The sequence below is a fragment of the Microcaecilia unicolor genome, chromosome 3, assembly GCF_901765095.1.
Source record: "Microcaecilia unicolor chromosome 3, aMicUni1.1, whole genome shotgun sequence".
NCBI lineage: Eukaryota > Metazoa > Chordata > Amphibia > Gymnophiona > Siphonopidae > Microcaecilia > Microcaecilia unicolor.
Genome location: NC_044033.1, coordinates 42,879,935 through 42,907,842, shown reverse-complemented (window position 1 = coordinate 42,907,842; position 27,908 = coordinate 42,879,935). Strand labels below are relative to the sequence as shown.

The window sequence follows — 27,908 nt, the reverse complement described above, 5'->3', positions numbered from 1 at the left end:
CCTCAAATAAGGATTCAGAGCCAACTAAGATTTTTAGGGGCAATGTTACGTTCCTCTGAGGTAGTCAGATCACTAATACTATTAAATTTAGGCCCTGAGTCGCTAAGCTTGTGTCCCGTCTGACACAGAGTTAAGAGAAAAGCCTTAGTGCATTGGGTCCTTGGTGTTTGTGTTAAGTTATCGAAGTATTGCAGCAGGCTTTGGCACATCCTAATAATGCCACAGTATGCTGTAGTTTCTATGAGTAAGTACCCTAAGATGCTAACTGAATGTTTACATCAGAATGCACACTTTCTCAGGAGAATATAACTTTAATGGAGTGCTCCGATTAAGTCCGCAATGCAGAGTACAACATTTCAGGATGAGTCACTAAGGACCAGGTGTACTAAATGTTTTTCAAGTAGGCAAAGAATTTGAAAACTGTGTAAATGTATTCAGTAAATATAGCATACAATATCAATTTGTTTCTTAAAAACATGATATACATCAGGAAAATATACTACCTATTCTTGCTTCCACTCAAAAAAAAAAAAAAAAAAATCCTTGCAGTGACCCAGATGTACAAAGTCCAATGAATTTTGTTGTACCTGCAAATCTGTTTTTTCTTTCTGTTAAATTTCTAGTTAAAGTTTAATACCACTTTTCCAGTTTTTCCTTAAAGCATTTAACCAAAAAAGAACAGGAAAAACAGGAGACCACAACAAATCTCAATAAGCAAAAAAAAAAAAATCTCCCAGCTTAGATGTAAGTTTGTCTTCACCATACAGCAACTGCAAAATGGTTGTCTGTATTGTTTAAGACCCTGATGAATCCGTGTTTGTCGGTGAAGTAGGTCCCATTGACCTTGCATATAGCAGACATTTTCTGTTGATGCCATTATATTCGTTTACATCACAGGTGTAAAAAACTGATTTTGAGTATTTTAGAAGAAAAAATTGCAAAACGTTTTTGTCTTTTTTTTTTCATCTGCAAAAGTGTGCGGAGGAATATGCAATAAATTTGGACATTTCCTTTGCATTTGATTGGGAGATTTTTTTTTTTGCTTATTAAAGCATTTGACAGTAAAACAGTAATCGATGTACTGTTGACATATAAGCAGTATTGATGGTTTACCTCAGTGAGGGACATCAGCTACCATCAGCTGGCACAAACATTGAGGGTAATTTTATAAAGCTTTTTCCACATGCAAAGCATGCTTTACACATATGCCTTTTCCGCTAGAATCACAGCTTTGACTTCCTGTGGTTTTACTGTATTAAGTTTAACATCCTGATATTGGCACACCAAACATTGCACTGACTGTAAATTTGTTGATTTTCTTACTGTCCTGCACAGAAACTGTACTAGTCCCAGGCTTCTTTACTTTGTCCCCTATTCCTCTGGGATATGGTTGGAGATTTCACTTTGATATTTACCTTCTTAGCCTCCTTTCTCTGGAATTCCTTGTGCTTTCATCTGTTCCAGAAGCCTTCCCTGCATAATTTTAAGAAAAATCTAAAGGCGTTGAGGGAGGAAGTGACGTGACCAACCTAGATGACATCTTGATCCCTTTGCTCCCATTCACTTTAATAACCATCGCTCTCCAGCAGCTCTCATCCGTTGTTGACATTGCTTAATTTCACACTTACCTGCATGCTATAACTGTCTCTGAGTAAGGCACAGAATTTTGGCGAGTAAGAAGGAGGAGAAGGTTGCATCACAGTCCTCTGTTAAAACCCCTCGCTGCCATGCTGTCTCGGCTCCAGTTTCGAAGTCTGATTCTGCTCTCTCAGTTGCTGGTTCACTGGGAGATACAGGAGGAATATCTGATCAAACCCAGAGCCTGCGACACTATTTGGTGGAGATAAAGACGAGAATAAGGTGTCCTGGGAAGATATTGTGGAACACATTGACAGTCTAAGTGCGGACATGAGGGACCTGGGCATCCACGTGGCGGAGCAATTCAGTATGTCAAATCAACGGGGAAACCAGCTTCATGGAGTACCGGACGGAGGAGAAACAGAAGATGTTTTGGTTATTGTGCAATCTCTGTGCCATCAGTTACTTGTAGACCGAGGTGAGCAGGAACTGATCCTCTTTGAGCGGGTTCACCGTGCACTGGGGAAATCAAGGAATAATTTTCCTTGGGACATTGTGGCGCGATTCTTGCATTATAAGGAAAAAGAGCGAGTTTTGCTGCAAGTCAGACAGGTGCTGTCTTTGCTTTTTAAAACGAAGCCTGGATCTCAGTGTATTGGGATGTTTCAGCGTACACCCTGCAGCAGCGTCAGGCGATGAAGCCTGTTTTGGATCTACTTGTGTCAGCTAGCACTAAATATTGTTGGTCCCGTTTGCTTTGAGATTTCCTGCAGGGGGGAAATTGCATTGTGTGCTTAAATTGGCAGAGGCTTACTAGATCTAGATGCGCCAATATTGATGGTGGCAGAGTATAAAAGATAGAAGTCATGATGCCACTGTGAATTTGGGTTATGATGGACACTGGACACACTGGTGAATACACAAGGAAGGTGGATGGGTGAGGGCAGGGAGGGAATAGAAGATATAATGATTGTTTGATGTTTGATAGATATGCATTTTGAAAATCAATAAAAAAAAATAAATTGGCAGAGGCTTGGCAGATTCTTCATTAGGATAGAGTGGCTTCCTCTGCATTTCCTCCATCGTTGGTGGCTCCAGTGACGAGAGAGAAGCAGCAACATTGGAAGTGGGTGGAAAACAGTTCACCCAGGAGGAGATTTGACTTTTGATCACTTTCCTAGTATGGTCTGGAACTCTAAGAATGAGTATGTGTTTGATATGCTGGCAGGCTGTTTTTTCTTGAGCCTGTCTTTTTTTTTTTTTTTTTTTTCTTTCTTTCTCTTCTTTATTTGGCTGGAGGGTTGTCAGCATGCTTTTTTTTTTTTTTTTAAGGTTGTTTGAATGGGGTGTTCGGAGAGGATGGATATTGAGTCTGGTTGGGGGCTCATGCCCTCGGTTTCCCACCCCATGGCTCTTTTCTGCTTGGGGAGAGCTATGGGATGGTGGTTGTGGTTTGCCTGATTGGGGGTGGGAGGAGCGGGGTAGGGATCTTGTGAATGAGGAACGAGTAGTTTTATGGTACAGCATTCTTATATCTTTGTTGTATTATCTTGGTCTTAATTTCTCGAGTGATGGCCCTTAAAGTGTTCAATTACAACGTTAAAGGTCTCATTTCCCCCTATAAACGCCACTCTCTTTTTCAAGAGTTGTTGAGAGCTCAGCCTCATGTAGTATGTTTACAGGAAAAACATCTCCTGAAACAACATGCGGGGCTGCTGTCACGCCCTTTGTACCCGGCTAAATATCACTCTTCTGATGTCCATGGGCAGAAGAAGCGGGGCATAGCCATTTTATTTCATGAATCTTTATCTGTACAGTTGGTTAGTGTTAAACGAGATCCTGCTGGTCGTTTTCTTCTCTTTCACGTACTGCTAGTTCAGACAACAGTCATAGTGGCTTCTGTTTACGCACCCATTGAGCATCAGGATCTCTTGTTTGTTCAGCTCCAGTCTGCCCTTTAGGGTTTTGTCCAGGGTAGGCTACATTTGGCAGGTGATTTTAATGCGACCATTCACCTTTCTCTGGAAAGAATGGGCCTACCTTCGGCAGGAGATCTGAATCTGTCACGGGCTTTGTAGAACATGGTGGAGTTTCTGGGGCTGTATGTTGTCTGGCAGCCCGGGATTACACTTTTTTCTCTTCCTCCCATGTTACTTATTCTCGTCTGGATTACATTTTTGCAGATAAGACATCGCAGGAGGTGGATTCCTCCCCTTCAATTGGAAATATTACTATATCAGATCATGCTCTGGTGTGGGATACTCTAAATTCCCTTTTGCATGGTCTGTGATAGACTATGGTCATTGAACAATTTGCTGTTACAGGATGGATCTATTTGTGAATCATTTTGAAAGGCGTTGAGACACTATTTTTGACCTTCATATGGACTTGGGGCCCTCTTTGGGAATGGTGTAGTATGCCTTTTAAGGCTATGGCCAGGGACCTTTTCCTCCAGAAGGCTAGTGTTCATTTTAGACAGCAGCGGAATAGGTTGTCCCAATGTTTGTCCCGACTGAGGCTTTTGGAGGAGAGGCATAAGTTCTCTGCTGAGCTTTGGGGGAGCTCCATGCTGTCCAACTAGAACTGGCTGCTATCAATGATGAATACCTACAATTTCTCAATGCTCAATTGAAGCAAACTCACTATGAATATAGTAACAAAACTGGTAGGCTATTGGCTATGAAGCTGAGGAGGGCGAGGGCTTAACGGCACATCTTAACATAGTAGATGACGGCAGAAAAAGACCTGCACGGTCCATCCAGTCTGCCCAACCAGATAAACTCATATGTGCTACTTTTTGTTTATACCCTACCTTGATTTGCACCTGTCCTCTTCAGGGCACAGACCGCACAAGTCTGCCCCGCCTCCCACCACCAGCTCTGGCACAGACCATATAAGTCTGCCCAGCATTTTCCTTGCCTCCCAACCACCAGCACCGGCACAGACCGTATAAGTCTGGCTGAGGGTGGGCAGTTTCTGACTGAATCCTCTCAGATTCGGGAGTGTTTTCAGCACTTCTATGAGGCCCTGTATACAGCTGATCCTCATATTACTGCACCTGTTATAGATGCTTATTTGCAATCTAAACAGCTTCCTACCCTGTCCGCCGCACAGGTGGAGACTGTGGAGGCTCCTGTTATGGTCCCAGAAGTTTTCTCTGTGCTTAAGCATCTTCCTACAGGTAAATCTAACAGATTTTACAGGGCCTTTGGGGAGGGGGGACTTGGCCCCTTATTTGATCTTGATTTTAAATTTAGTTAGAGGGCTCCTTTGCCCCCATCAATGATGGAGGCTTGGGTAGCCGTTACGTCCTATTTCTATTCTCAACTCTGATGTTAAGATACTGGCCAACATTGTGGCTAACCGTCTGACTGGGGTTCTTCCTGACTTGGTGCATCCGGATCAGGTTGGCTTTGTAGCTAAACTTCAGGCTATGGACAATGTACGCTGTACTGTTGATTTGCTTTATTTGTCTCAGTGGGAGGGGTTACCCTTGTGTCTTCTAGGTTTAGACGCGGAGAGAGCCTTTGACAGGGTATACCGGGCTTTTTTTGATAAAGCATTGTCTAGATTCAGGTTCTCTGAAAGCTTGTGTTCGCATTAATTGCGGTAACTCGGCTTTGTTTCCCCTTACTCACGGGACCTGTCAGGGTTGCCCTCTTTCCTCGCTATTGTTTGCTTTTGGTCATCGAGCTGCTAGTGGTGCGATTCGGGGTAACCCAGATATTGTGGATATGACGTGCAGTGCCTCGGAGTTTAAAGTTACCATCTATCCCCCCTTCAATCTGTTCAGAACTCTGCTGCACGTCTTATATTCCGCCAGAACCAATATACTCATATCACCCCTCTTCTCAGGTCACTTCACTGGCTTCCAATCCAATACCACATTCAGTTCAAGCTTCTCCTTCTTACCTACAAATGTACTCAATCTGCTGCCCTTCACTGCCTCTCTACCCTCATCTCCCCTTATGTTCCCACCCGAAACCTCCGTTCACAGGACAAATCCCTCCTCTCAGTACCCTTCTCCACCACTGCCAACTCCAGGCTCCGCCCATTCTGCCTCGCCTCACCCTATGCCTGGAACAACCTTCCTGAGCCCTTACGTCAAGCTCCCTCCCTGCCCATCTTCAAGTCTCTGCTTAAAGGCCACCTCTTCAATGCTGCCTTCGGCACCTAACTCTTACCTTCAGGATATCCGGACTGCCCCAATTTGACTGCCCTTATCGTATTGTCTACTCACTTGTCCTTTAGATTGTAAGCTCTTTGAGCAGGGCCTGTCTTTTATGTTAAATTGTACAGCGCTGCGTAACCCTAGTAGCGCTTTAGAAATGTTTAGTAGTAGTTTTTGCAAACAATGTTTTATTATCACTTCGTCATCCCCTGATATCGCTCCCAAATTTACTTAAGGAACTCATGGCTTTCTCTGAAGTCTCAGGGTATAAACTAAATGCTACTAAATCTGTGGGACTGGCTATTGGCTTTTCTCTAGCTCTTGTGGAGACTTTGCAGACCTTCTTCCTTTTTAAATGGGTGACCTAAGTTCATCCAGTAACTCAGTGTTCAGCTTTCTAAAGACATCTGTGCTCTTTTTCAGGTTAATTATCCAGCTCTACTTTGCAAGGTGATTTGGAAAGGTGGCCCCCTCTAGAGCTTTCTTGGTTTGGCCGGATCGCTAAGATGAATATTCTCCCTTTTTTTCTTGTATCTCTTTCAGGTGCTGCCCTTGCCTCTCCCTAGATCTTTTTTGACAGGGTTACAAGAGTGTTTGATTCGTTTTGTATGGAATAATGAAAGGTCGAGGCTCCCTAGGGCCTTTCTCTACAGGGGTAAGCGTTATGGGGATTTGGCTGTTCCTAACATGCTTTGGTATTATAGAGTGGCTGAAGCTCGAGCGGCGATCGAATGGTTTCAAGCGTCCCCCTCTAAGCGGTGGATTTTTCTGGAACAGCACATGCTAGGGTCGAGTCTCTTGAAGCATCTTATTTGGCTCCCTCAGAAGTATCGCTGTTTGCCGACGAATTTGTGTCCCACGATTCTTTCCACTGTCTATAATTGGGATTCCCTGTTTGCTAATCCTAGAGCACTGTTATCACATCATACCCCTATTGCAGACAATCCTTTGTTTCCTTCAGGTGTAGGTTGAGGGAGTTTTTTCTCGTTGGGCCTATTTGGGACTGAATACTTGGGGTTCGCTTTTTGGTGAGGAGGACTCTATCAGCCACTTATCAGCTCTCTCCCTCCGATCAGTATGCTTATCTTCAGTTGAAGCATTTTTTGGCTACCCCTGTTACTCGATCTTGTATATTGAGAGATGATACCTATTTGGAGGATCTGTGCAAAGACTCCAAGAGTACTAAAGGTCTTATTACCTGTTTATACTTCCATTTGAGTAAAAAAGTCTCTCTGTATCATCTTCATAGGAGTAACTGGGAATTGGAGCTGGGAGTAGTCCTATGATGATTGGTTTGTTATGGAAAAAGCCTTAATAAAGTCATCCACTGCTGTGTCTATTAAGGAAAATGTTATTAAGCTGTTCTATTATTGGTATTTTACTTCAGTTAGATTGCATCACATGTTTCCAAGAGTTTCACCCTGCTATTGGCGAAGTTGCATGGAGAAGGGTACCATGGGTCACCTTTGGTAGTTCTGCCCCATGGAACGGTCATTTTGGAAGGCAGTTCATGCTCATCTCAGGGTTGGCTTGGCTGCTCTGTTCAATGGCATCCTGCGTTGCTTTTATTTGACAGGAAGCCGCAGAGCCTTACTCGTGGTCAGACACTTTTGGTAGGCTATGCTTGTCAGGCTGCTCACTTGAACATGGCTAAACACTGGAAACACATGACAGTTCCCTCATTGCTGCAGTGGATTTACAAGTTGTGGTATGTCTGTGATATGGAATGCTTGACTTTGATTAAGCAGCAAACTCAAGCAAAGTGGGAGGCAATTTGGGCACCATTTTTGCAAGCTTGTTCCATGTAATTAGAGTTTGGGCTGTATAGTGTATCTGTTTATTCTTGGGGAGGGGGAGTTCCTCTTTGTGGTTGTTATTTGTTGGGCCTGCTTTCCTCATCCATGGGGTTTGGATGTGGGTTGGGTCTTGTAGATAGTGTTGTGTTCTGTATCTAGTATACAGTGACCTTATTTTGAAAAAGATGGAAGAATTGTCATTCTATTTCAGACTGTTGGAGTTATTGGACACTGTATTTTGCTTCTGTCTTGTATTGGTTATTATTCTTGGTTGTTCGTGTCTGAATTCTCTATAAATTAAAAAAAAAATGTAAAGGCGTTCATCTATCAGCAGACATTTGGGCTAGGTCCTTAAAGTGAAAGACTTGGAAAAACTGATTGTGTTACTGATTTGGTGTTTGTCTGTTTTGTTTGCTTGTTTATTTGAATTGAAAAGTTGAAAACTGCCATTCAAAATCACAGTCCTTCAAAGGCAATCTAGAAAATTCAAACAAATGTGATAAAATTACGTGTCTGAGCACGTGTACCAACAAGATCAGGTGTAGATATTCCTGTGGGCAGACTAGGGGCAGAGATGCGATATATGTGCATGTTTTATAAAATATGTGTGTCTACCTATAGAATATATACATGCATTTTACACCTTTGGAGCAGGTGGAAATATATGCATGACAATATGTACCCTTCTGGTTTTGGGTGCCTATTTTATAAAGGGGTACATAGGTGTCTGTGTCTTTATAAAATAGGTGCCTGTTTTTCACATTCCATAAAAGTGCGTTTTATAAAATTACCCTCCATGAAAGTTGATATCTAAGGTCAATTTTGTTTTTAAATTTCAACTTTTTATTTTACTTTTACTTCTTGTATTTCTAATTTGTTAATTTCCCTGTTGCTTGTTTCTGGACTTGACAGCTCAGGTAGTCCCTGGATGCTTGGACCCTTCCTTAAGAATTTCTGGTTTCCTCTTTTCTTATTCCATATGTGTCCCTCTCCCAGGCCAATCATCACATCAACAATCGTAGGCCACTAGGCATGGCCTACAATTTCCTTCAAGTTCTGGTACGAGTGTGCTTTCTGGGTTGCCAGCATGTGTCCTGTTGCACGATGATGGCTCCTTTTCTCTCTCCTAATATTCACAGACCTGGCTGCCTAGATGATCAGTCATTTAGTTTAGATTGGAGAACTGAACTTGGGCTTTTGTATACTCATACATAGAACTGCCAATTTGATTTTGTTTTTTTTTTTAAGATAATGTGTTTGCTTTCTAGTTATCCACTCTGGGCTTCTAATATTAGTATAAGTGATATCTAAATGGAATCCTTTACGAATCCTTGTATGTATCCTGTTTAGTTCATGATGCCAAGACTTTTATTTATGACCCTTAAAGAGGCATATTTTCAAAGCACTTAGCCTTCCAAAGTTCCATAGGTTTCTATGGAACTTTGGAAGGCTAAGTGCTTTGAAAATATGCCTCATAGTTATTTATTTTCAAAATGAAATCAACAAACTGCATATTTTATTACTACATTGATAATAAGCTGAGAAAATATTTGATTATAGCTGTATGTTTGCCACTAAAATAAGCAGAAGATCTTTGTTTTCCAGTTTTCACATCATGCTGTGTAGGTGCTTTCTCTGAATTTTTTTGCCTGTTTTAAAATATGCTGACTAAGGGGTTCTTTTACTAGGCACTAATGTATGCCTAATGCTACAAAAATAAAAAAAAAAGGCCTAAGGTGGGATATGCTAATGCATTTCATGTTAATTTTGGAAGGGGGAGGTGTGTGTACCAACCATGTGCTTATAATTTTTTTTTGAGGGGACGTTTCTGGGGTGGTGCTAACCAGTTAGCACATCTACATTACCGTGCACTAACTGGTTAGTGCACAGATAACATGGGAGCCCTTACTGCCTATAAAATAGGTGGGAGTAAGTGCTCTTGCGGTAACTTTTAAAAATAGCCAGCATTAGTGCATGACCATTAATGAAATAAATACAAAATCAGGGTTTTATGGGTGCAGTAAAAATGGTTGGTGAGTGGGAAAGATCTGCGTAAGGGCATGCAAAGGTCATTTGCTTCCACAGTTTAGAGAAAGGACCCCTCAATGATGTTATTGTACTAATTTTTATAGTTTGCCTTGAGTGGCCAGAATCCTGTGACTAGATTTCTGTCTTTAAAAGTACAGAAAATTGAAATCCCGTTGTTTTTAGTACATGTTTTATATTTTGGTCTGGTGCTGTAACAGCCACAGCATTGGTCCTGCGTATAATTTAGTGTAAAGTGTTCTATTTTATTTTTAGAGATTTTTTTTATGACAGTCTTTTCCAGTTAGGGCAACTAAATTGGAGACATCTTAAATCCATTTGGGTGTCATTGTAGCTAAACAGAAGTAGAAAATGAATTCCGCGATGTCTCCGCAAGGGATTTATGGAAATGTTGTTTAATGTTTTTTTTTAATGACACGAGTAAATTTGGAGTACAAAAGACAGTAACTTAAACATTAAAATTACTTGTACTTCCCTACAAATGTATCCAGAAAGTCCCCTACAATGCCTGTAGGAAAAAGCTTAGTAAATCAGGCTGGTTGTCAGTGGGAAATAACTGAAAAGTGTTCTTGAAGTGTTTCTTATTTTGTTTTCTACAAAATGGTTTTGTAAAGAAGTTTACTTCTGATCTCTTAGAATCTTGAGAGCTTAAAAAGGGTGAATTATTTAATTTGAGGCATATATGTCCAATGTAAGTCTCGCTTAAATTTGACCAAGACTGAGTATTTTGCTCAGTAGGGAGCACAGCTTTAAATATTTACTATTCTGCTATGGTGCTGTTATACTGAAATTGCTGCCATAATTTCTCCTTTACCATTTTTATACTTTTTTTTTTGTTTGTTTCATATTTAGTTCAGTCCGACAAGGCTTGTCTTCCACTAAAACAATTGTACTTAATGTTTTACATAGGTGGTAAGGAAAATATATAATTTTTTTTGAAACTCTGCTATATTATCTACTGCATGGTTTTATCTAAATGTAACACTTGTCATGGATTTATTTTAAATGTGCAGAATTAATGCAAATGTTCTGGATTGAAATGTACATGTTAACATACACCAGTGTTTTTTGAGAATGTTGCACTGAGCTAACTGCAGTAATACCTTCTGTGTGAATTGGCTACATGCTGTTTGATTTAACATAGAACAGAACTTGGAAGGTAGAGTCAGGTGAATTTGGGGGGGGGGGGGTGTAAAATACCTGTCTTGGAGGTTTTTAAAAAGAATTGGAAAGAAAGATAGGAGAAAAGGCACTGTAAAGGGACAGTAGCTACTTTTTATTCACTTTAAATTAAAATGAAGTTCTATAGTAGATTTATATGTACATAGAAAGTCACCTTAATAGCTTGTAGAGATCAGTGCATTTTTTTCCAGAACAGAATTGGGAAAGATGGTTAAAAACACAGGAGTAGATCTATTATCCTGTATTATTGCAATTTAATGTGCCTTATTAATAAATAGGCCCCATTGACAATGGGGCTTCCATTAAATAATGTGTGTTAGTGCATTAACACAGATCAGAAAGTCTAGTCCATTGGATGCATATTTTTATTTTCTGTCTCAATACAATTGGAATGTGTGTGTATTACCATATTTCTAAGGGTTATCTCATGAGATGGCTTTAAATGCAGTGTCTTTAAACTTGTTTCAGGAAATATGAAATTGAGCTCTGATGTGAGTTTGCTTGGGCAAAACTTGTTGGCCCATTGTCCTGCCTATGCACTAAGCTCTTCTGAATGGAATATAGTCATACGTACAGCTGAAAGAAGTGGTAGGGATGTGTGTGTGTATACACACACACACACGCGTAGGTTAATATATTTTCTGAAAATGTTTCATGTTACAAAAAGCAAATGGAGGACGACTCTACTAAACTGGAGTAATTTTTGCACTTACCTTACATTTATTGTAAAAAATAATGTGTGGTAAATGCAAATCCTGTGCAGTAAATACAAGGGGCATGTTTTGAATCCTGCATTCAACGCACAGGGCACATAACACAGGATCACAGTATTACGTGCCTGGGCTGATAGTACGGAGGGTTTTTGTTATCGGGCTGGGCATGTAATGCAGTAGCCATAATACGGCATGGCTACTATACACAGTGATGCTACTTGTCTATGGTAGCCACCCCCGGCCGCTCAGTCCTAATCACTCCCTGCAGGCTCTGAACCCCTGATCGCTAAATCTTGTCCTCCTCCCCCCTCCCCTTTCAGGCCCCTGCTAGAACTTACCTGGAAACCAGTATCAGTGGGCAGAGGTATCGGGAAGCATTGATGGTTCTGACTCAGTAGGCACACATCCTGACAGCAGGGGGGGGGGGGCGAGGGTTGCTTCCTCCTGAAACTATTGCTCCACTGATGTTGACCACCAGGTAAGTCCCAGTAACAGGTCTGGGGTGGGGAAGAGGGTAGGGCTTTAGGAGGGCAGGGTTTTCTGTTTGAGGGTAGGACTTCTGAACAGGGAATTTTCTGTTTGGGGGATGGGCTTGAGTGATCTGAGTGTCATGGCTTGAATGGAAGGGTGTTGGGATTAAGTGGTCAGGGTGTTGGGGCCTGATGGGGGCTTCAGGGTACTGAAAGAACTCAAAAATTAAATTGCAAATCTTCTGTTAGTGATCTGTAACCAGTCATTTTAAAATCATCCATAGTACCTGAAGATTGGAGGGTGGCCAATGTAATGCCGACTTTTAAAAAGTGTAGGTGATCCATGAAATTTAGACTGGTAAGCCTGACTTCAGTGCCAGACAAAACAGTGGGAATTGTTATAAAGAATAAAATTAAAGAACACATAGACAAACGTGGTTTAATGGGACAGAGTCAACGTGGGTTCAGGCAAGGGAAGTCTTGCCTCACCAGTTTGCTTCATTTCTTTGAAGGTGTGAATAAATATGTCAAAAAGGTGAGCCGGTTGATGTAGTGTATCTAGATTTTCAGAAGGCTTTTGTTGATGAGTGGCCTAATGGTTATTATTGCAGACCTGGGGAGCTGGGTTTGATTCCCGCTGCTGCCTTACAGTCAGCGGTGGGTTGAGATCCTGGGGAGCCAAGTTCAATTCCTTTTGCATCTCCATGCGATCCTGGGCAAGCCATTTAGCCCTCCATTGCCCTGGGCACAATATATAACTTAGATTGTGAGCCCATTAGGGACAGTGCAGAGTACCTGTAATAGAAATTGTAAAATGCATAGTCGTCTCAGGGATCAATTGAGGTATATCAAGTACTATGAATAAAATAAATAAAAGATAAAGTTCCTTATGAGAGATTCCTGAGAAAATTAAAAAGTCATGGGATAGTCACTAAGGAAATCTACTGGAGCAGTATGAAAAAATGAGGAAAATGGTTAGAAAGAAGCTAAGAGGATTGTCCACAAAGGTTAGTACTTTAAAGTAGGCATGTAATTAGGAAAGGGGACAGCTTTGATGCTCCAAAGTTTGCTAATTTCAGGAGCTTGCCGTAACATGTGAAGGTAACTGATGGGATAGATGGTGCAGTAAAGTTGTTCAATAGTGCAGATTGACTGCACTGGTATGCTGTACTGGTTAGAGCATGTAAGGGTGGTTGAGGGAGGAGGAGAGAGTGGTAGGGTGAGTAATACCAGAACGCTAGATGAACGATAATTATTGTTTATAAAATTGATTTTCATGGAAGATAGAAATGGGGGGTACCTTTCTGGAAGAATCATATACTTTTGTTATATTGCCTAAATAAATAGTTGGAGGCAAAATGAAAGGGAACTATTTCATTGGCGAGAATATGACTTTGCTGATAGTAGGCTGTTAGAATCTTTCAAAGTATCGTCTAGTGAATAGGATACTGACTAGTCTGGTTGACTCATCATAAAAGACTATGTTAAAAAGGCATGAATGAAAGCATCAGTGGAATAAAATGTGTATTAGGAATGAAGTGCACCGCATAGGTAACAGCTAATTAGCCTATTGTTATAGAGCACTTGTTTAACGGTTTCAAATGCCCAGTAGGGGGAGGGAGTAGAGTTATAATGTTAAAAGTTTCCTGGAAACAGATTGCAGCATGGGTTAAAGTGGAGGATTTGATATTATATGTATCTGCAACTGTTTTCAATAAAAAAAGTTTGAAATTAAAGTAGGCATGGACGTTGTTTAAATATACCATCGTGGAAGCCCAGAAGTGAAAGAGACTGTTAGAGCCAAAATAGCATCCTTCAAAGAAATGAAGGGGGTCTGCTTTTTACAACCAGACTTGAAGACGAAATAAATATATATCTCAGAAAAAAAAAATCTATGCACGAATATAACACTTGCTAGGGTGTCCCTATAACCAGCCCCTCCAAATAATACACTGATTATGATTTATAACAAGTTACTAATAACTATGAAAGGTTATTCCTTTATTGTACTTCCTCTGTGTACATCTGCATGCTGCAAAAGCTGTCATGTTTGAAAATATAAGTGAGATTAAATAAAAATGCTACCAACAATAAAGAACAATGGTTTGCTTTGTTTTGAGTGTATGAGGATGATGGCAGCACAGGGGAGGGGAAACAGAGACTACATGGATTCTCCATTGGTGGCTTATAGTAGCTACTGGTCCCCCCCCCCCCCCCCCCCCACACCTTTCTCTTCCTCCTGTTCCAGTGCAGAGCTGGCAGCCTATGCCAATAGAGAGACTGGCCCTGAATAAGTTAGTTTTTCTTCTTGTCGCCGCTGCTGCTGAGGGAAGCAGCAGTAGTGGCTTAGGTGACATCGGGAAGGCGGGAGGTAGGGAAGCAGCTGCAGGGGCTTTGGTGACAGCGAGTGGGAGGGGAGGAAGCAGCAGCAGCAGCAGCGACTTGGTGACAGCGGGAGGGAGGTGGGGAAGTCCTGAATTGGGACTCCTGATTTTTTTCTGAATCGATTCGAATTGTGAATTGGACAGTACTGTTGCATACCATACAGCACAGTTATGCTTACATTGGGGAAAAAATACCTGCTGAACATCCACCAAGAGGGTCTTGTTTCAGCTCCCTCTAATGCAATAGAACCAGTTCCTCCACCTGGAAGGGGTCGATTCCAGATACGTTCTCATACCAAAGACGGGGGGTGGGGGGCATACATATGTCCAATTCTCGATCTGTTTAAAACAAGTTTCAACTCAAAGAAAAATTTTGCATGGTTTCCCTGGGATCACTACTTCTCGTGCTTCAACTCAACAATTAGCTTTGCTCTCTGGATCTTAAGGAGGCATACACTATATATCTTTCCTCCCTGTCCACTGAAAGTTCCTGCACTTTCCCTATGGAACTCAGGATTAACAAGGTCTTACCATTCAGTTTGGCTTCAGCTCGTCAAGTCTTCATGAAGTATCTGATAGTGGTAAGTGCAACATTTTGCAGCTGGGGCATACGCGTCCTCCCTTGCCTAGATGACCAGTTAATCAAGGCAGCCTGCTCGGAGTCAGCATAAACCTCCATTCTGTCTGCCATAATTCTCCTAGTACTCCTCGGGTTTGTGATCAGTTACCCAAATCACATCTTCAACTGGTTCAAACCTTATAGTTCTTAGGGGCTCTCCTCAATACTACTCAGGGCTGGGCCTGCCTTCCTTCCTTCCTCAACCAGGGGCGTAGCCAGACTTCGGCGGGAGGGGTAGCCAGAGCCCAAGGTGAGGGGGCACATTTTAGCCCTCCCTGGCGCCCCTCCCCTTTTGACCCCCCCTTCCCGCTGCCGCCAACCCTCCCCTGAGTCCCCCACCGCCGCTGCCGTCAGGTACCTGTGCTGGCGGGGGTCCCCAACCCCCGCCAGCCAAAGTCCTCCTCAGCTGTCCTCCGGGCTGGCGCGTTGCTGCAGCTGATGTGGAAGCCTAGGATCCTGTTTCTTCTGTGTGAGTTGTCCTGATGTCCTGCACGTAGGACGTCAGGACGACTCACACAGAAACAGAATCCTAGGCTTCCATATCAGCTGCAGCAATGCGCCGGCCTGGAAACCGGCTGAGGAGGACTTCGGCTGGTGGGGGTTGGGGACCCCCGCCAGCACAGGTACCCGATGGCGGTGGCAGGGGAGGGTTAGCGGCGGCCGGAAGGAGGGGTTAAAAGGGTCAACAGGGGCCTGGGCCAAATGGGGGCCCAGTCCCCTGTGGCCCTACGTAGCTACGCTCCTGTCCTCAATCCAGAGCAAACAACATTCTGACTCTCAACACTCGGGTGATTAAATCCACCCAAGTATCTGCTCATCAGATGCTCTGTGTACTCGGTCACATAGCTTCCACTTATCACCATTGGCTTGACTCCACTTCTGCATTCCTCAGTGAATACTTTCTTTTTAGTGGTCCCAAGCCACAGGATTGCTCTCACCTCATTCAGGTCACTCCACAGTTACTCCACTCTACAGTGATGGATGGTATCCAATCCCAGGATCACACCCGGGGTCTTTGGTTTTAGCCCTCTCCACATCACAAAGTGCTGTAAACATGTGTACTCTGGAGGAAAGGAGAAACAGGGGTGATATGATACAGACATTCAAATATTTGAAAGATATTAATCCGCAAACAAATCTTTTCCGGAGATGGGAAGGTGGTAGAACGAGAGGACATGAAATGAGATTGAAGGGGGGCAGACTCAAGAAAAATGTCAGGAAGTATTTTTTCACGGAGAGAGTAGTGGATGCTTGGAATGCCCTCCCGCGGGAGGTGGTGGAAATGAAAACGGTAACGGAATTCAAACATGCGTGGAATAAGCATAAAGGAATCCTGTGCCGAAGGAATGGATCCTCAGGAGCTTAGTCAAGATCGGGAGGCGGGGCTGGTGGTTGGGAGGCGGGGATATAGGGCTGGGCAGACTTATACGGTCTGTGCCAGAGCCGGTGGTGGGAAGCGGGACTGGTGGTTGGGAGGCGGGGATAGTGCTGGACAGACTTGTACGGTCTGTGCCAGAGCCGGGGTTGGGAGGCAGGGCTGGGGAGGTGAGGATAGTGCTGGGCAGACTTATACGGTCTGTGCCTGTGCCAGAGCCGGTGGTTGAGAGGTGGGGCTGGTGGTTGGGAGGCAGGGATAGTGCGGGGCAGACTTATACGGTCTGTGCCCTGAAGAGCATAGGTACAAATCAAAGTAGGGTATACACAAAAAGCAGCAAATATGAGTTATCTTGTTGGGCAGACTGGATGGACCGTGCAGGTCTTTTTCTGCCGTCATCTACTATGTTATTATGTATGTTACTATGCTCATCACGGATGCTTCCATGGTAGGTTGGAGTGCTCACCACAGATGCTTCCATGGTAGGTTTGGGTGCTCACCACAGATGCTTCCATAGTAGGTTGGGGTGCTCACCTTGATGTTCTCCACACACAAGGTTCTTGAACCTCATGGGAGAAATAGTATATCAATCTCCTGGAATTGTGAGCAGTCTGGAATGTTCTCAATACTTTCTAAGACTACATTCTCGATCAGGTTTGAATGGACAACCAGGTTGCAATATATGGGGCAAGCCACTGCTTGCCCCAGAATTGGTAGCATGGAATGTTGCTATTAATTGGGTTTCTGCTAGGTACTTGTGACCATAGGCAGTTGGTGGCCCAACTATTTGGGGAGGCTAAAGGAGGTGGAGTTAGGGGTGGGGCTTGCATCCATAATTGTCTGACAACACACAGAAAAAAAATAAGTAAAAATAAAAGTCACCACAAACAAAATATAAGAAAACCAATGGACTGCATTAGAGGCTTATAGCCCACTTATGTTTAAACAAAAGAGATCTGCAAGAAACAAAATATTTATTTTTTTATTTTGACTTATAATTTAAAACCTGCCTCAGAGTCAGCACCTCTCCTGAAATCCAAGTACGGCGTGCCACAATTTAGGTCTGGGAGCACTAGTATCAGACAGCCACTCTGGGTGGTTAGTATTCACAAAAATGAGCTTCTTTTATTAACAACCAGATAGAGATAGATTGATACGTTTTAAAATTTCAATTTTGGCACAAACAAAATATAAGAAAACCAATGGACTGCATTAGGGGCTTATAGCCCATTAGTTATGTTTAAACAAAAGAGACTCTTTTGTTTAAACATAACTAAATGGGCTGAGATCTGCATGAAACAAAATATTCATTTTTTTATTTTGACTTAAAACCTGCCTCAGAGTCAGCACTTACCTCTTAATGTGCGTTGCGTGCCACAATTTTCTGTAGTAGTAGTCTTCTACCATCGAAGCGAAGGAAGTGGATGGAAACTCTTAGCCAGCCTTGCCTTCCCAGTGACGGCCCCGCCCGCGCGTTCCTGACTTCACAGAAGTTGCATCATGACAGGAGCGCCCTCGTAGGGAAGGCTGATTGGCTGAGGGCTGAAGGCAGCAGATGAGTCAGCGCGAATCGACGATCGCTATTCGCTACTACTGTAGCGAATAGCGATTAAGGCGGGAGCACTCAGGAGTCGCAACTCGATCATGTTGGCAGGCGGGGCAGCAGCCGCCAGCCCTGAATGCTGAAGAGACTGAGGCGCGTGGAGGAGGGAAAGAGGAGAAACTGGGCGCAGGCACTGGCAGCACTGCAAAGAAGAGAAAGGAGTCGGTCGGGACTGGTTGGAGGAGGAGAACGGAACGGAGAAGAATAAAGACGAAGAAACAGCTGATCCATCCTGCTCCTTTGTTGAGAACTTGTGGCTGCCGGAGCCTCTTATACCGGGCGCCTATGCTTGTGACCTGGATTGGCCACTGTTGGAAGCAGGATACTGGGCTAGATGGACCATTGATCTGATCAAGTATGGCTATTCTTATGTTAAATAAAGAGAAACAGGTTCTTACCACTTCTGTGGACAAGCCATACAGATATGGACTTGGGCAGCTTCTTGGCACATCTTTTTAAGAGCTGTTTATAGCCGGCAAGTGGAATGCTGTGGCAAATTGAGCAGAGTTCTTCAGCCTCACGAATAGTGAACATAAACACCTCTGTAGTCTGTCGAAAATTCCAGCATTGGGGGACCCCAGTTTTAGACCTCTTTGTTTCTCTGAACAACAGGCTTCCCTGCTTTTGTTCTATGGTATTCACTCCCATCTTCTTGCTTCACTGGGGAATGGACCTTTTATACGCCTTTATTCCCCACTGCCTCTCATAAGGAAAACTCTTCTCAAACTGCGATGAGACCATGCTAATCGCTCCCTTCTGGCCACGTCAGATCTGGTTCCCTCTCGTCCTAGAGTTAGCGTCTAGAGAACCATTGAGGTTAAATCTTTTTCCAGCCCTAATAACACAGAACAAAGGTTCCCTCTTCCATCCACACTCTCGCTCTCTAGCCCTGACGGCCTAGTTCCTGATGACACAGATTTATATTCCTTAAACCTACTGGCTCAGTCTTTAGAATACTCATAGCCTTTAGGAAACATTCTACATGGACATGTTACTGTTTAAAGTGGAAAAGATTTTCTGTCTGATGTGCAGCCAGAGCACTTGACCCTGATAGCTGTTCTCCATACCCTAATGGTGTACCTCTTCCATCTTTTGGATTTTGGTCTCAAGACTTGGTCAGAGTGCACTTGAGTACCATTAGCACCTTTCATTTAAGAGTTTAATAAGTCAGTTTCTGTTCATTCCTTGATAGATTCATGAAAGGTTTATTCTATACCAAACCTCCTATCAAACTACCTCTGGTGGCGTAGGATCTCAATGTCATCCTAACAACTCTCATGAAACCTTCATTTGAACCACTTCATTCCTGTTATGTGAAGTAATTCACATAGAAGGTCGTGTTCTTAACAGCTCACTCTTCTGCTCTCACAGATCCGCACGATCGTACCTAAACCTCCATTATCCAGTATATAATGGACTTAAATACAAAAGCACCTACGCATCAACTTTCTCCTACACCAGCGCTCATCTGTGTAATGATCTGCCTAAACTGGTGAAACTTACTCCTGATCACCCCACCTTCAAACAGCGCCTCAAGACCTTTCTATTTGGCAAAGCTTACGCACCACTCCCGCCTGGCATCTCTAACTTCTGAACTATCTTTATTCCGGTGTCATATTATCCACCACTGCTCTTTCTCTTTTTCTCTACCTCGCTTCTGCCCTTCTCCATTTTACTTCTAAGTCATTAATTGTTTGAACTCTGCCTTGTTGTGTGTTTATGTAGATTGTTGTAAGCCACATTGGGCCTACCCCTGGGTGGAAAATTGTGGGATACAAATGCTATAAATAAACTTCAGGCCCTTCTGACCCTCCTTTCACCAGGTTCTACCACAACAGGTTGTGCTCTGAACCCACCCAAATTTTCTTCCCTAAAGTATCAATAAGAGTTCACCTGAATCAATCCATTGTACTTCCTGTTTTCCCTAAGCTACATTCTCATCCTGGAGAAAGCAGCACTGCATACCATAGACTGCATGCGTGCTTTAGCATACTGTCTAGAATGTGCAAAACCTTATAGGAAGTCCTCCCAATGTTTTGTATCCTTTGACCCTAACAGATTGGGAATAGCCATCACTAAATGTAATATCTCTACTGGCTGACTGTATCTCCTACACATATGCTCAGCCTGGGCTGTGAGAATATTTTGCCTGCTTGTCCTTCGCATTCTCACATCCCTTTTGCCTCTCCTTGGAAGTGGGGGCACTGCCTCAAAAATTTAAAATGACAGTGCACTTGGCAGTGTCTGCACTGGGTTCCGTGAATGACGTCACCATGTGTGACAAAATATATGCCTGCTGTCCTTGGGGAAAAGAAAAGCAGGGCTGTGGAGTTGGTACAGCAATCTTGACTCTCTCCTCTGTTTTTCTACTTCTAATTCTGACTCCTACTATATATAGTAGATCTAAGAGAAATTTGATTAATTACAGAAACATAGGATATTTCTGCATATATAAAAGTAGGACTAATAGATGACAAAATATATTTGTTTGAACAAGGTCCTTAACAAAAAAAAAAAAAATATATATATATATATATAAAATGATAAATTTATCATCCTATATAATAATTCTCACCTCCAACATTCTATGCATCTGCCTGCCTGTGTCCGTAACTTTCTTCATAGATGGGCTCTGAAGCCCTAGCTGATGTCACTAGACCCATTATGACGCGTCCTAGATAAATTCTCACCCCCAACATTCTATGCGTCTGCCTGCCTGGGTCCGTAACTTTCTTCACAGATGGGCTCCGAAGCCCCGAGGGTTGGCGGCGGGAAGGGGGGCTTGAGAGGGTCGCGGCAGGGGGGTCCAGGGGTCAGGAACTCTGAGGGGGGGGATCAGGAAATCGGAGGAAGGGGGGTCTGCAAATCGGAGGGAGGGAGGCAGGGAGGTGGGGTCTGGAACTCTGAGAGAGGGAGAGGGGGGTCTGCAAATCGGAGGGAGGGAGGCGAGCGGGAGGGGTCTGGAACTCGGAGGGGGGTCTAGAATTCGGAGGGGGGAGTGGGGTCTGGAATTCGGAGGGAGGGGGTTTGGAACTGGGGGGGGACGGGGGTCTGGAACTGCTCGGGAGGGAGGGAGAGGGGTCTGGACCTTGGAGGAGGGGACGAGAGGGGAGGAGGAGGGGAATGCGCCACCTGTACAAAAACTAAAAAAAAAAACAAACAAAAAAAAAACGGGGGGATGACCCTGCAACTCGGAGGGAGGGAGGGGGAACGTCGTCCCTGGAACACGGAGGAAGGGGGGACACTGGAACTGGGTGGGAGGGAGGGGCGTGGCACACACTCTCTCACAGATACACTCGCACCCAGTCTCACTCCTCTCTGTCATACACACACACTTGCAGATTCACTCTCTCTCACACAGTCACTCTTACACACACTTTCTAAAACATACACATTCCGAGGAAAACCTTGCTAGCGCCCGTTTCAATTGTGTCAGAAATGGGCCTTTTTTTACTAGTATATTATAATGTTGTAGTCTTTAAACTGGAGTCGATACATTTTTACCAACTCCGATTCTTCCCAAAATCGCTTTGAAGTCCAACTTTATGACTCTGACTTGACAGCCCTGAGTAAGTGATTCAGATCACAAGTTAGCACAGGCCAAAATGTCAAACCACAAATTTCCACTAAACAGTTCAGGTTAGGATGTGGAAATATCCAGTCAACAACTAATACCTAAATACCATTATTTCCACTGGACGAAAATTATAGAAATATCAATGTCTAATGCTGTTGTATAATTAAGAAGGAAAAAGGGCCTCACAGAGCTCCTAGATTTGAAGGTATCTATTGGAGCTGAATTGGATGCAAAGCTATCCTCTGTTCATCATTGGCCCAAAAAACCTTCCGTGTGTTGTGATAAGTCGTATTAAACTGTAAAAAAATCATAAACATATGTAGTAGCTTTTCCTCTGTGTGAACCTACAGGGTAAATAGCTATTTGTCTGTGTAAACCTACAGAATAATGTCAAACAAGCCGTTGAAAGAGCAGTTACCTTTCAACTGGGAGACTTTCCAATCGTTTCTCACTGCCACCACAAATTTCTACAGCCATAGAAAGGTATTTACCAGAAAAATGCTGTCTTGCAATTCCAGATCTGCTCCCAGCTCAAATAAAGAGCAAAGGCTTATAATAAAGACTAGAAATATGTATGGTTTGCACCTTTTCATGGCCTTTGTGATATACAATAGGAAGCTAGCAGGCTTGCTGAAAGAAGCCTTTAAAAGTTCCCTCTTTCATGGCAAGAGCATGCCTGAATTGGCATTGGCAGTTGGCAACACAAGACGAGCACCATAACGCACAGTTGAAAGTGGGGTTGGCCTATGTGGCGGATTCTATTTGTTGTGTTATGGGTTGTGGCCTGCAGTATGTCTTTTGCTGTCATGGCACATCGGCAACAGTGATTGCGGCATTGGACATCAGTTGCAGCGTCAAAGTCACATCTAGTTAAACTGCCTTTTCAGGGCAAGTGGGTATTTGGAGAAGATCGCAGTAACTTGATAAAAGAACTGGGGAAACTAAGCCACAGCGGTTGCTGGAGGATAAGCTGAAAGCCTTTGGCCGTTCGTCTTCAGGGGCTGTTGATCTTGATTTTGAAACAGCAGATGTACCAGCCTTCTTGTCAGCAATATGGTCATAAGTTATGCTTTCAGGTATGCCAGGTTTCTATGTTTTGCAGAGTTGGGCTGTTATTTTGAGTTCAGAGCGTTGCCCTTCAGTCTCACCATATCTCCAAGAATGTTTACCAAAATTGTGGTGGTGGTGGTGGCCTTTCTTCGGAGCCAGGGAATCAGTTCACCTCTATCAATGACTGGCTTATTCATGCATTGTCCTGTTTGGACAGCATGGTTGTCTATTTTCTGCAGTCGTTGGGTTGGGTGCTCAATTTTGAGAAGAGCCGACAAACTCCATAGCATATGCTGGAGTATCTGGGCATTCTATTCGACACAGTACTGGAGAGGATTTTCCCACAGAACAGAGGAGGCAAAGCTGATTCAACAGATTCCTTCTCTTCTCAGTCAAGGCAGGCCCAGGGTCTGGGACTGCATCCAGGTTTTTTGGGTCAGTGACGGTGTCGATAGAAGTGGTACCAAGGACAAGCGCTCATATGTGGTTGTTACAGGAATCCGTTCTCAGCCGCTGGTCTCTGGTGTCACAGAAGTATGACCATCTTACTTGAGCACTGATGATCAGACTGAATATGCAATGGTGGTTGTCATCCAGGAATTTGACCGTTGGAGCTCCCTTTCCAATAACACAATGAGAGGTGGTCACAATGGACACCAGGAAGTTGGGTTGGGCAGCACATTAAAAGTTCAATCTGGTACAGGGCACCTGGATGGAACAGGAGTCCCGCTGGTCAGTAAAATCGCTTGGAGCTCAGGTAAGTGTAGAATACTTACGCGACTTGGCTCCTTTTCTGGTGGGGGCCCTGGTCCGAGTTTTTTCCAACAATGCTACGGCAGTGGTTTATATCAATAAGCAAGGCGGGGACCCACACTCATCCATTGGAGGCAGCCTCCCTCATGAGTTGGGCAGAGGAAAATCTTTTCTGCTTGTTGGCAGCTCGCATCTTGGAGTCCTTGAATGTGGAGGTGGACTTTCTCAGCAGGCACTCCTAGGACCCAGGGGAATGGGACCCATCCAGCCAGGGGTTTCAGCTGATAGTGAACTAATGGGAATCTCCGCTTCTGGACTAAATGGCGATGAAAAGGAATGCAAAAATTCCGAAGAATGTGGTTAGTTGACATAAAAAAAATCATTTTTGATGAGGTCTTTGTGGAAAGAGGAAAAAAATCAAAGGGCAAAAGCAAATCAGAAAACCTTCACATTTCTTGAAATACTTTCTGCAGACTTTATGTTGAAAGTAAAACACACACACACACACACACACACACACACACACTCACACTCACACTCACACTCTAGGAGGTGGCAAAAACAAGGAATTAACTGGTTTGTAGACACCTGCATCCAGGGGGCTTTTGCTGATTTACAACTGGGCACTGTTCCTCTTCAGTACTGAGAGAATTGCACAAAGGAAGACCCAAAACACCCATCTCAACCGGAACCTGAATTGGCCACTGTTGGAAACAGGATACTGGGCTTGATGGACCTTCGGTCTGTCCCAGTATGGCCACACTTATGTTCTTATGTTCTAAATACTTCAGGTGTTGGAAAGAACCGATGGGGATTGATGCCCTACTGCAGCCCTGGCTAGAAACACATCTACTGTATGTCTTCCCTCTTTGGCTCGTGGTTGGCTGCATTTTCTAAAGGGTTACATTGTACCAAGGTCAAATAATTCTCGTAACCTTGGATTGGCCGCCGTGGTACACTGATCTGATTTGACTGCTGGATGGGGTGTGGGGGGGGGGGGGGGGAGGTCCTTTCTGACTTCTGCAGGTACACAGCCTACCGGAGCCAAGTCTGGTGCTCATGGAGGATCAGTGCCCCTTTGGGGTTACTGCTTGGCCATTGAATTGTTTGGTTGAGGCGAAAAGGTTATTCAGATTTGGTCATTTCTAGCTTGCGTCTGGCTCTGAAACACCCAGTCAATACCTTATGTGAAGGTGTGGATGATGTTCAAAAGCTGGTGTTCTAAGCACAGACTTTTCCCCTTCTGTTCTCAAATTGCACGCATCCTAGTGGTTCTCTAGGTAGGTCTTCAGAGAGGTTTAGTATTGGGTTCTGTAAAAGTTCAAGTGCGACTTCAGCCTGTTTCAGGTGCCAACTATAGAAAACGTCTCTTGTGGCGCACCTGGATATCGTTCTATTCTTTCAGGGAGTGGGCCACTTGTGGCCTCCCTTTCATATACTGTGTCCAGAGTAGAACCTTTATTTCGTCCTTAAGGATCTTCAGAAGCTTCCTTTAAAGCCATTCCAAAAGGCCTTCTTGAAAGATCTTATTCTAAAGACAGTGTTCTTGTTGGCTGTTGTGTCGGTACATAGGGTTTCGGGGCTTCAAGCTCTCTTGTCAAGCTCCCTTCTCTTTTGGAGGCAGGGTTCTCCCTGCACATGGTTTCTACCTTTCTTCAAAAAGTGATATCAGCATTTTATCTCAACCAATCTTTGGAGCTTCCGTTCTGTCACAGAGAGGTCAAAGAGGCTCAGTATTCTTCTTTGAAGCATCTTGATGTGTGTAGAGTTGTTCTTAGATATTTGGAAGTCACGAGTGAGTTTTGCAAATTGCATGTATCCTAATTGCATATATCCTAATTGCTTTTTAAGAACATAAGAATAGCCATACTGGGTCAGACCAATGGTCCATCTAGTCCAGTATTCTGTTGGCAACAGTGGCCAAGCCAGGTCACAAGTACCTGGCAGAAACTCAAATAGTGGCAATATTCCATGCTACCAATCCCAGGGCAAGCAGTAGCTTCCCCATGTCTGTCTCAATAGCAGACTATGGAATTTTCCTCCAGAAACTTGTCCAAATATTTTTAAAACCCAGATACGCTAACTGCTGTTACTACATCCTCTGGCAAAGAGTTCCAGAGCTTAACTATTTGTTGAGTGAAAAATTATTTTCACTCAACAAATAGTGGAGGAGTGGCCTAGTGGTTAGAGCACCAGTCTTGCAATCCAGAGGTGGCCGGTTCAAATCCCACTGCTGCTCCTTGTTGTCTTGGGCAAGTCACTTAACCCTCATTTGCCTCAGGTCCAAACTTAGATTGTGAGCCCTCCTGGGACAGAGAAATATCCAGAGAACCTGAATGTAACTCACCTTGAGCTACTACTGAAAAAGGTGTGTGCAAAATCTAAATAAATAAATATTTCCTCCTATTTGTTTTAAAAGTATTTCCATATTACTTCCTTGAGTGTCCCCTAGTCCTTGTAATTTTGGAACGAGTAAAAAATCGATTCACTTCTACTTGTTCCACACTATTCAGGATTTTGTAAACCTCAATCATTTCTCCCCTCATCTGTCTCTTTTCCAAGCTGAAGAGCCCTAACCTCTTTAGCCTTTCCTTATACAGGAGGAGTTCATCCCCTTTATCATTTTGGTCGCTCTTCTTTGAACCTTTTCTAATTCCGCTATATCTTTTTTGAGATACAGTGACCAGAATTGAACGCAGTACTCAAGGTGAGGTCATATCATGGAGCGATACAGAGGCATTATAATATTTTCGGTGTTGTTCATCATCCCTTTCCTAATAATTCCTAGCATCCTGTTTGCTTTTTCGGCCGCTGCCACACACATCTTGGCTTCTAAGCCCACTATTGCTAGGTGGCTGAAGGAGACGGTTTATTTGTTTACGGAGAAGCAGGCATCTCAGGCCTTGCAGGCTCATTCAACGAGGCATACAGCGACATCCTGGGTAGAGACTACCTTACTGTCTCTGGTGGATATTTGCAAGGCAGCGATGTGGTCGATGCTGCATACTTTTGCCAAGCACTACAGGGTGTACATTACAGTAGGCTTGGAAGCCAGATTTGGGGCTTCGTTCCTCAGGGTAGTGGAGCCAGCATACTACCCACTCTAGGATTGCTTTTGAATATCCCACAGGTTCTGGAATAGTGGGAGGCTATGTAATGGAAGGATAAATTAGGTCTTAACTAACAATACTCTTTCCATTAGTCCTTCCCACTATTCCAGAGGGCCTGTTCATGGTTTCTGAGATATATTGTCAGTGTGAAGTAATGGGTCATATAACGACTGTCACCTTGCGTGGTGCTTTCTGCATATCTTTTATTCTCTACAGGTTGTTCAGAGATGAGAGAGGTCCACACATGTTTGCTCATCTGGTTAGTGTTGGGTTAGTGAGTTGTTTAAGGTTGTTGTGTTTATTCTGAGTTTCTCCTTTCTGCTTGTTTACCTAAATACTGAGGCGCTGGACTGGATGCTAAGCGAGTTATGTCTCAGCTCAGTTTTCAGTTCTCATCTCTACCTGCTGGTTGATGGACACAACTATCCCACAGTTTCTGGAATAATGGGAAAGGCTAATGGAAAGAAAACTATCAATAAGACTTAATTTATCCTTGGACCAAATGCCTGGAAGAAAAGTCCATAAACTGTAGTCCTGGGGAAAACCACTGTTTATCCTTGGGGGTAGGTAGCATAGAATCATTCAACTTTGTGAGATCTTGCCAGGTATTTGCGACCTAAATTGGCCACTGTTGGAGATAGGATGCTGTGATAGATGGATCTTTTGTCTGACCCAGTATAGCAATTCTTTTGTTCACACATAAAGTCCCCCACCCCTAACTTCCCCTGTTATTGTGTATATATCACACTGAATGGTTTCTGATCTTTAAACAAAATGTAATATTAGACAAAGGGAACCCGAGTAAACAAATTATATAGTTTCTTAAATAGATGGTTTAATAATGTAAAAACTGTGTTATATGTTTACTTGGGTTCCCTTTGTCTAATATTACAGATGTTGTTTAAAGATCAGAAACCATTCATTGTGACATATGCACTAATAGGGGAAATAGTGGGGGGTGAGGGGTACTAATATGCCCATTTATGCAGATGTGGGCACACACACACAAACAAATGTTCACAGATAGGAACATGCATAGATATACCAGCGCCACAAAGAGAAACATAGATACCCCACTCCCCCCAACACACACACACACCATGGTTGGAAAGAATTCTGTGAACCATGTTCCACATGCTTTGTCCACTTGCTTTATTAAAGGCAAACCTTGTGTAGCTAGTGTTGTATATATGAACCATTCGGATTCCTTGTTATAGAGAAAGTAAAATTACTTGCCTGAAATTTTTATTTTCTGAGGGTTTGATACAGAAAACTACCACTAGAAGAGGGGCGGCCCTGGACAGACTGAACCTGTTTCGATTTCACTTAGTTTCATGCACATTGACACTTAATCTCTGCACAATACTAACTGTATATGATATACTACTACTACTACTATTTAGCATTTCTATAGCGCTACAAGGCGTATGCAGCGCTGCACAAACATAGAAGAAAGACAGTCCCTGCTCAAAGAGCTTACA

The 27,908-nt window shown here is 43.4% G+C and overlaps 1 protein-coding gene across 2 annotated transcripts in view; it reads left to right on the top strand.

The window, feature by feature from the left end:
• The window catches only part of PSME4 (proteasome activator subunit 4), a 363,943-nt gene that overhangs the window by 40,241 nt on the left and 295,794 nt on the right, over nt 1-27,908 (top strand). The window contains exon 4 of one of the 2 annotated variants that reach the window (XM_030195843.1): nt 10,444-10,503. The exons of the other annotated variant lie outside the window; for it this stretch is intronic. Coding sequence (XP_030051703.1) covers nt 10,444-10,503 — 60 coding nt within the window. The remainder of the gene's footprint in view (nt 1-10,443; nt 10,504-27,908) is intronic. 2 annotated transcript variants of the gene reach the window in all.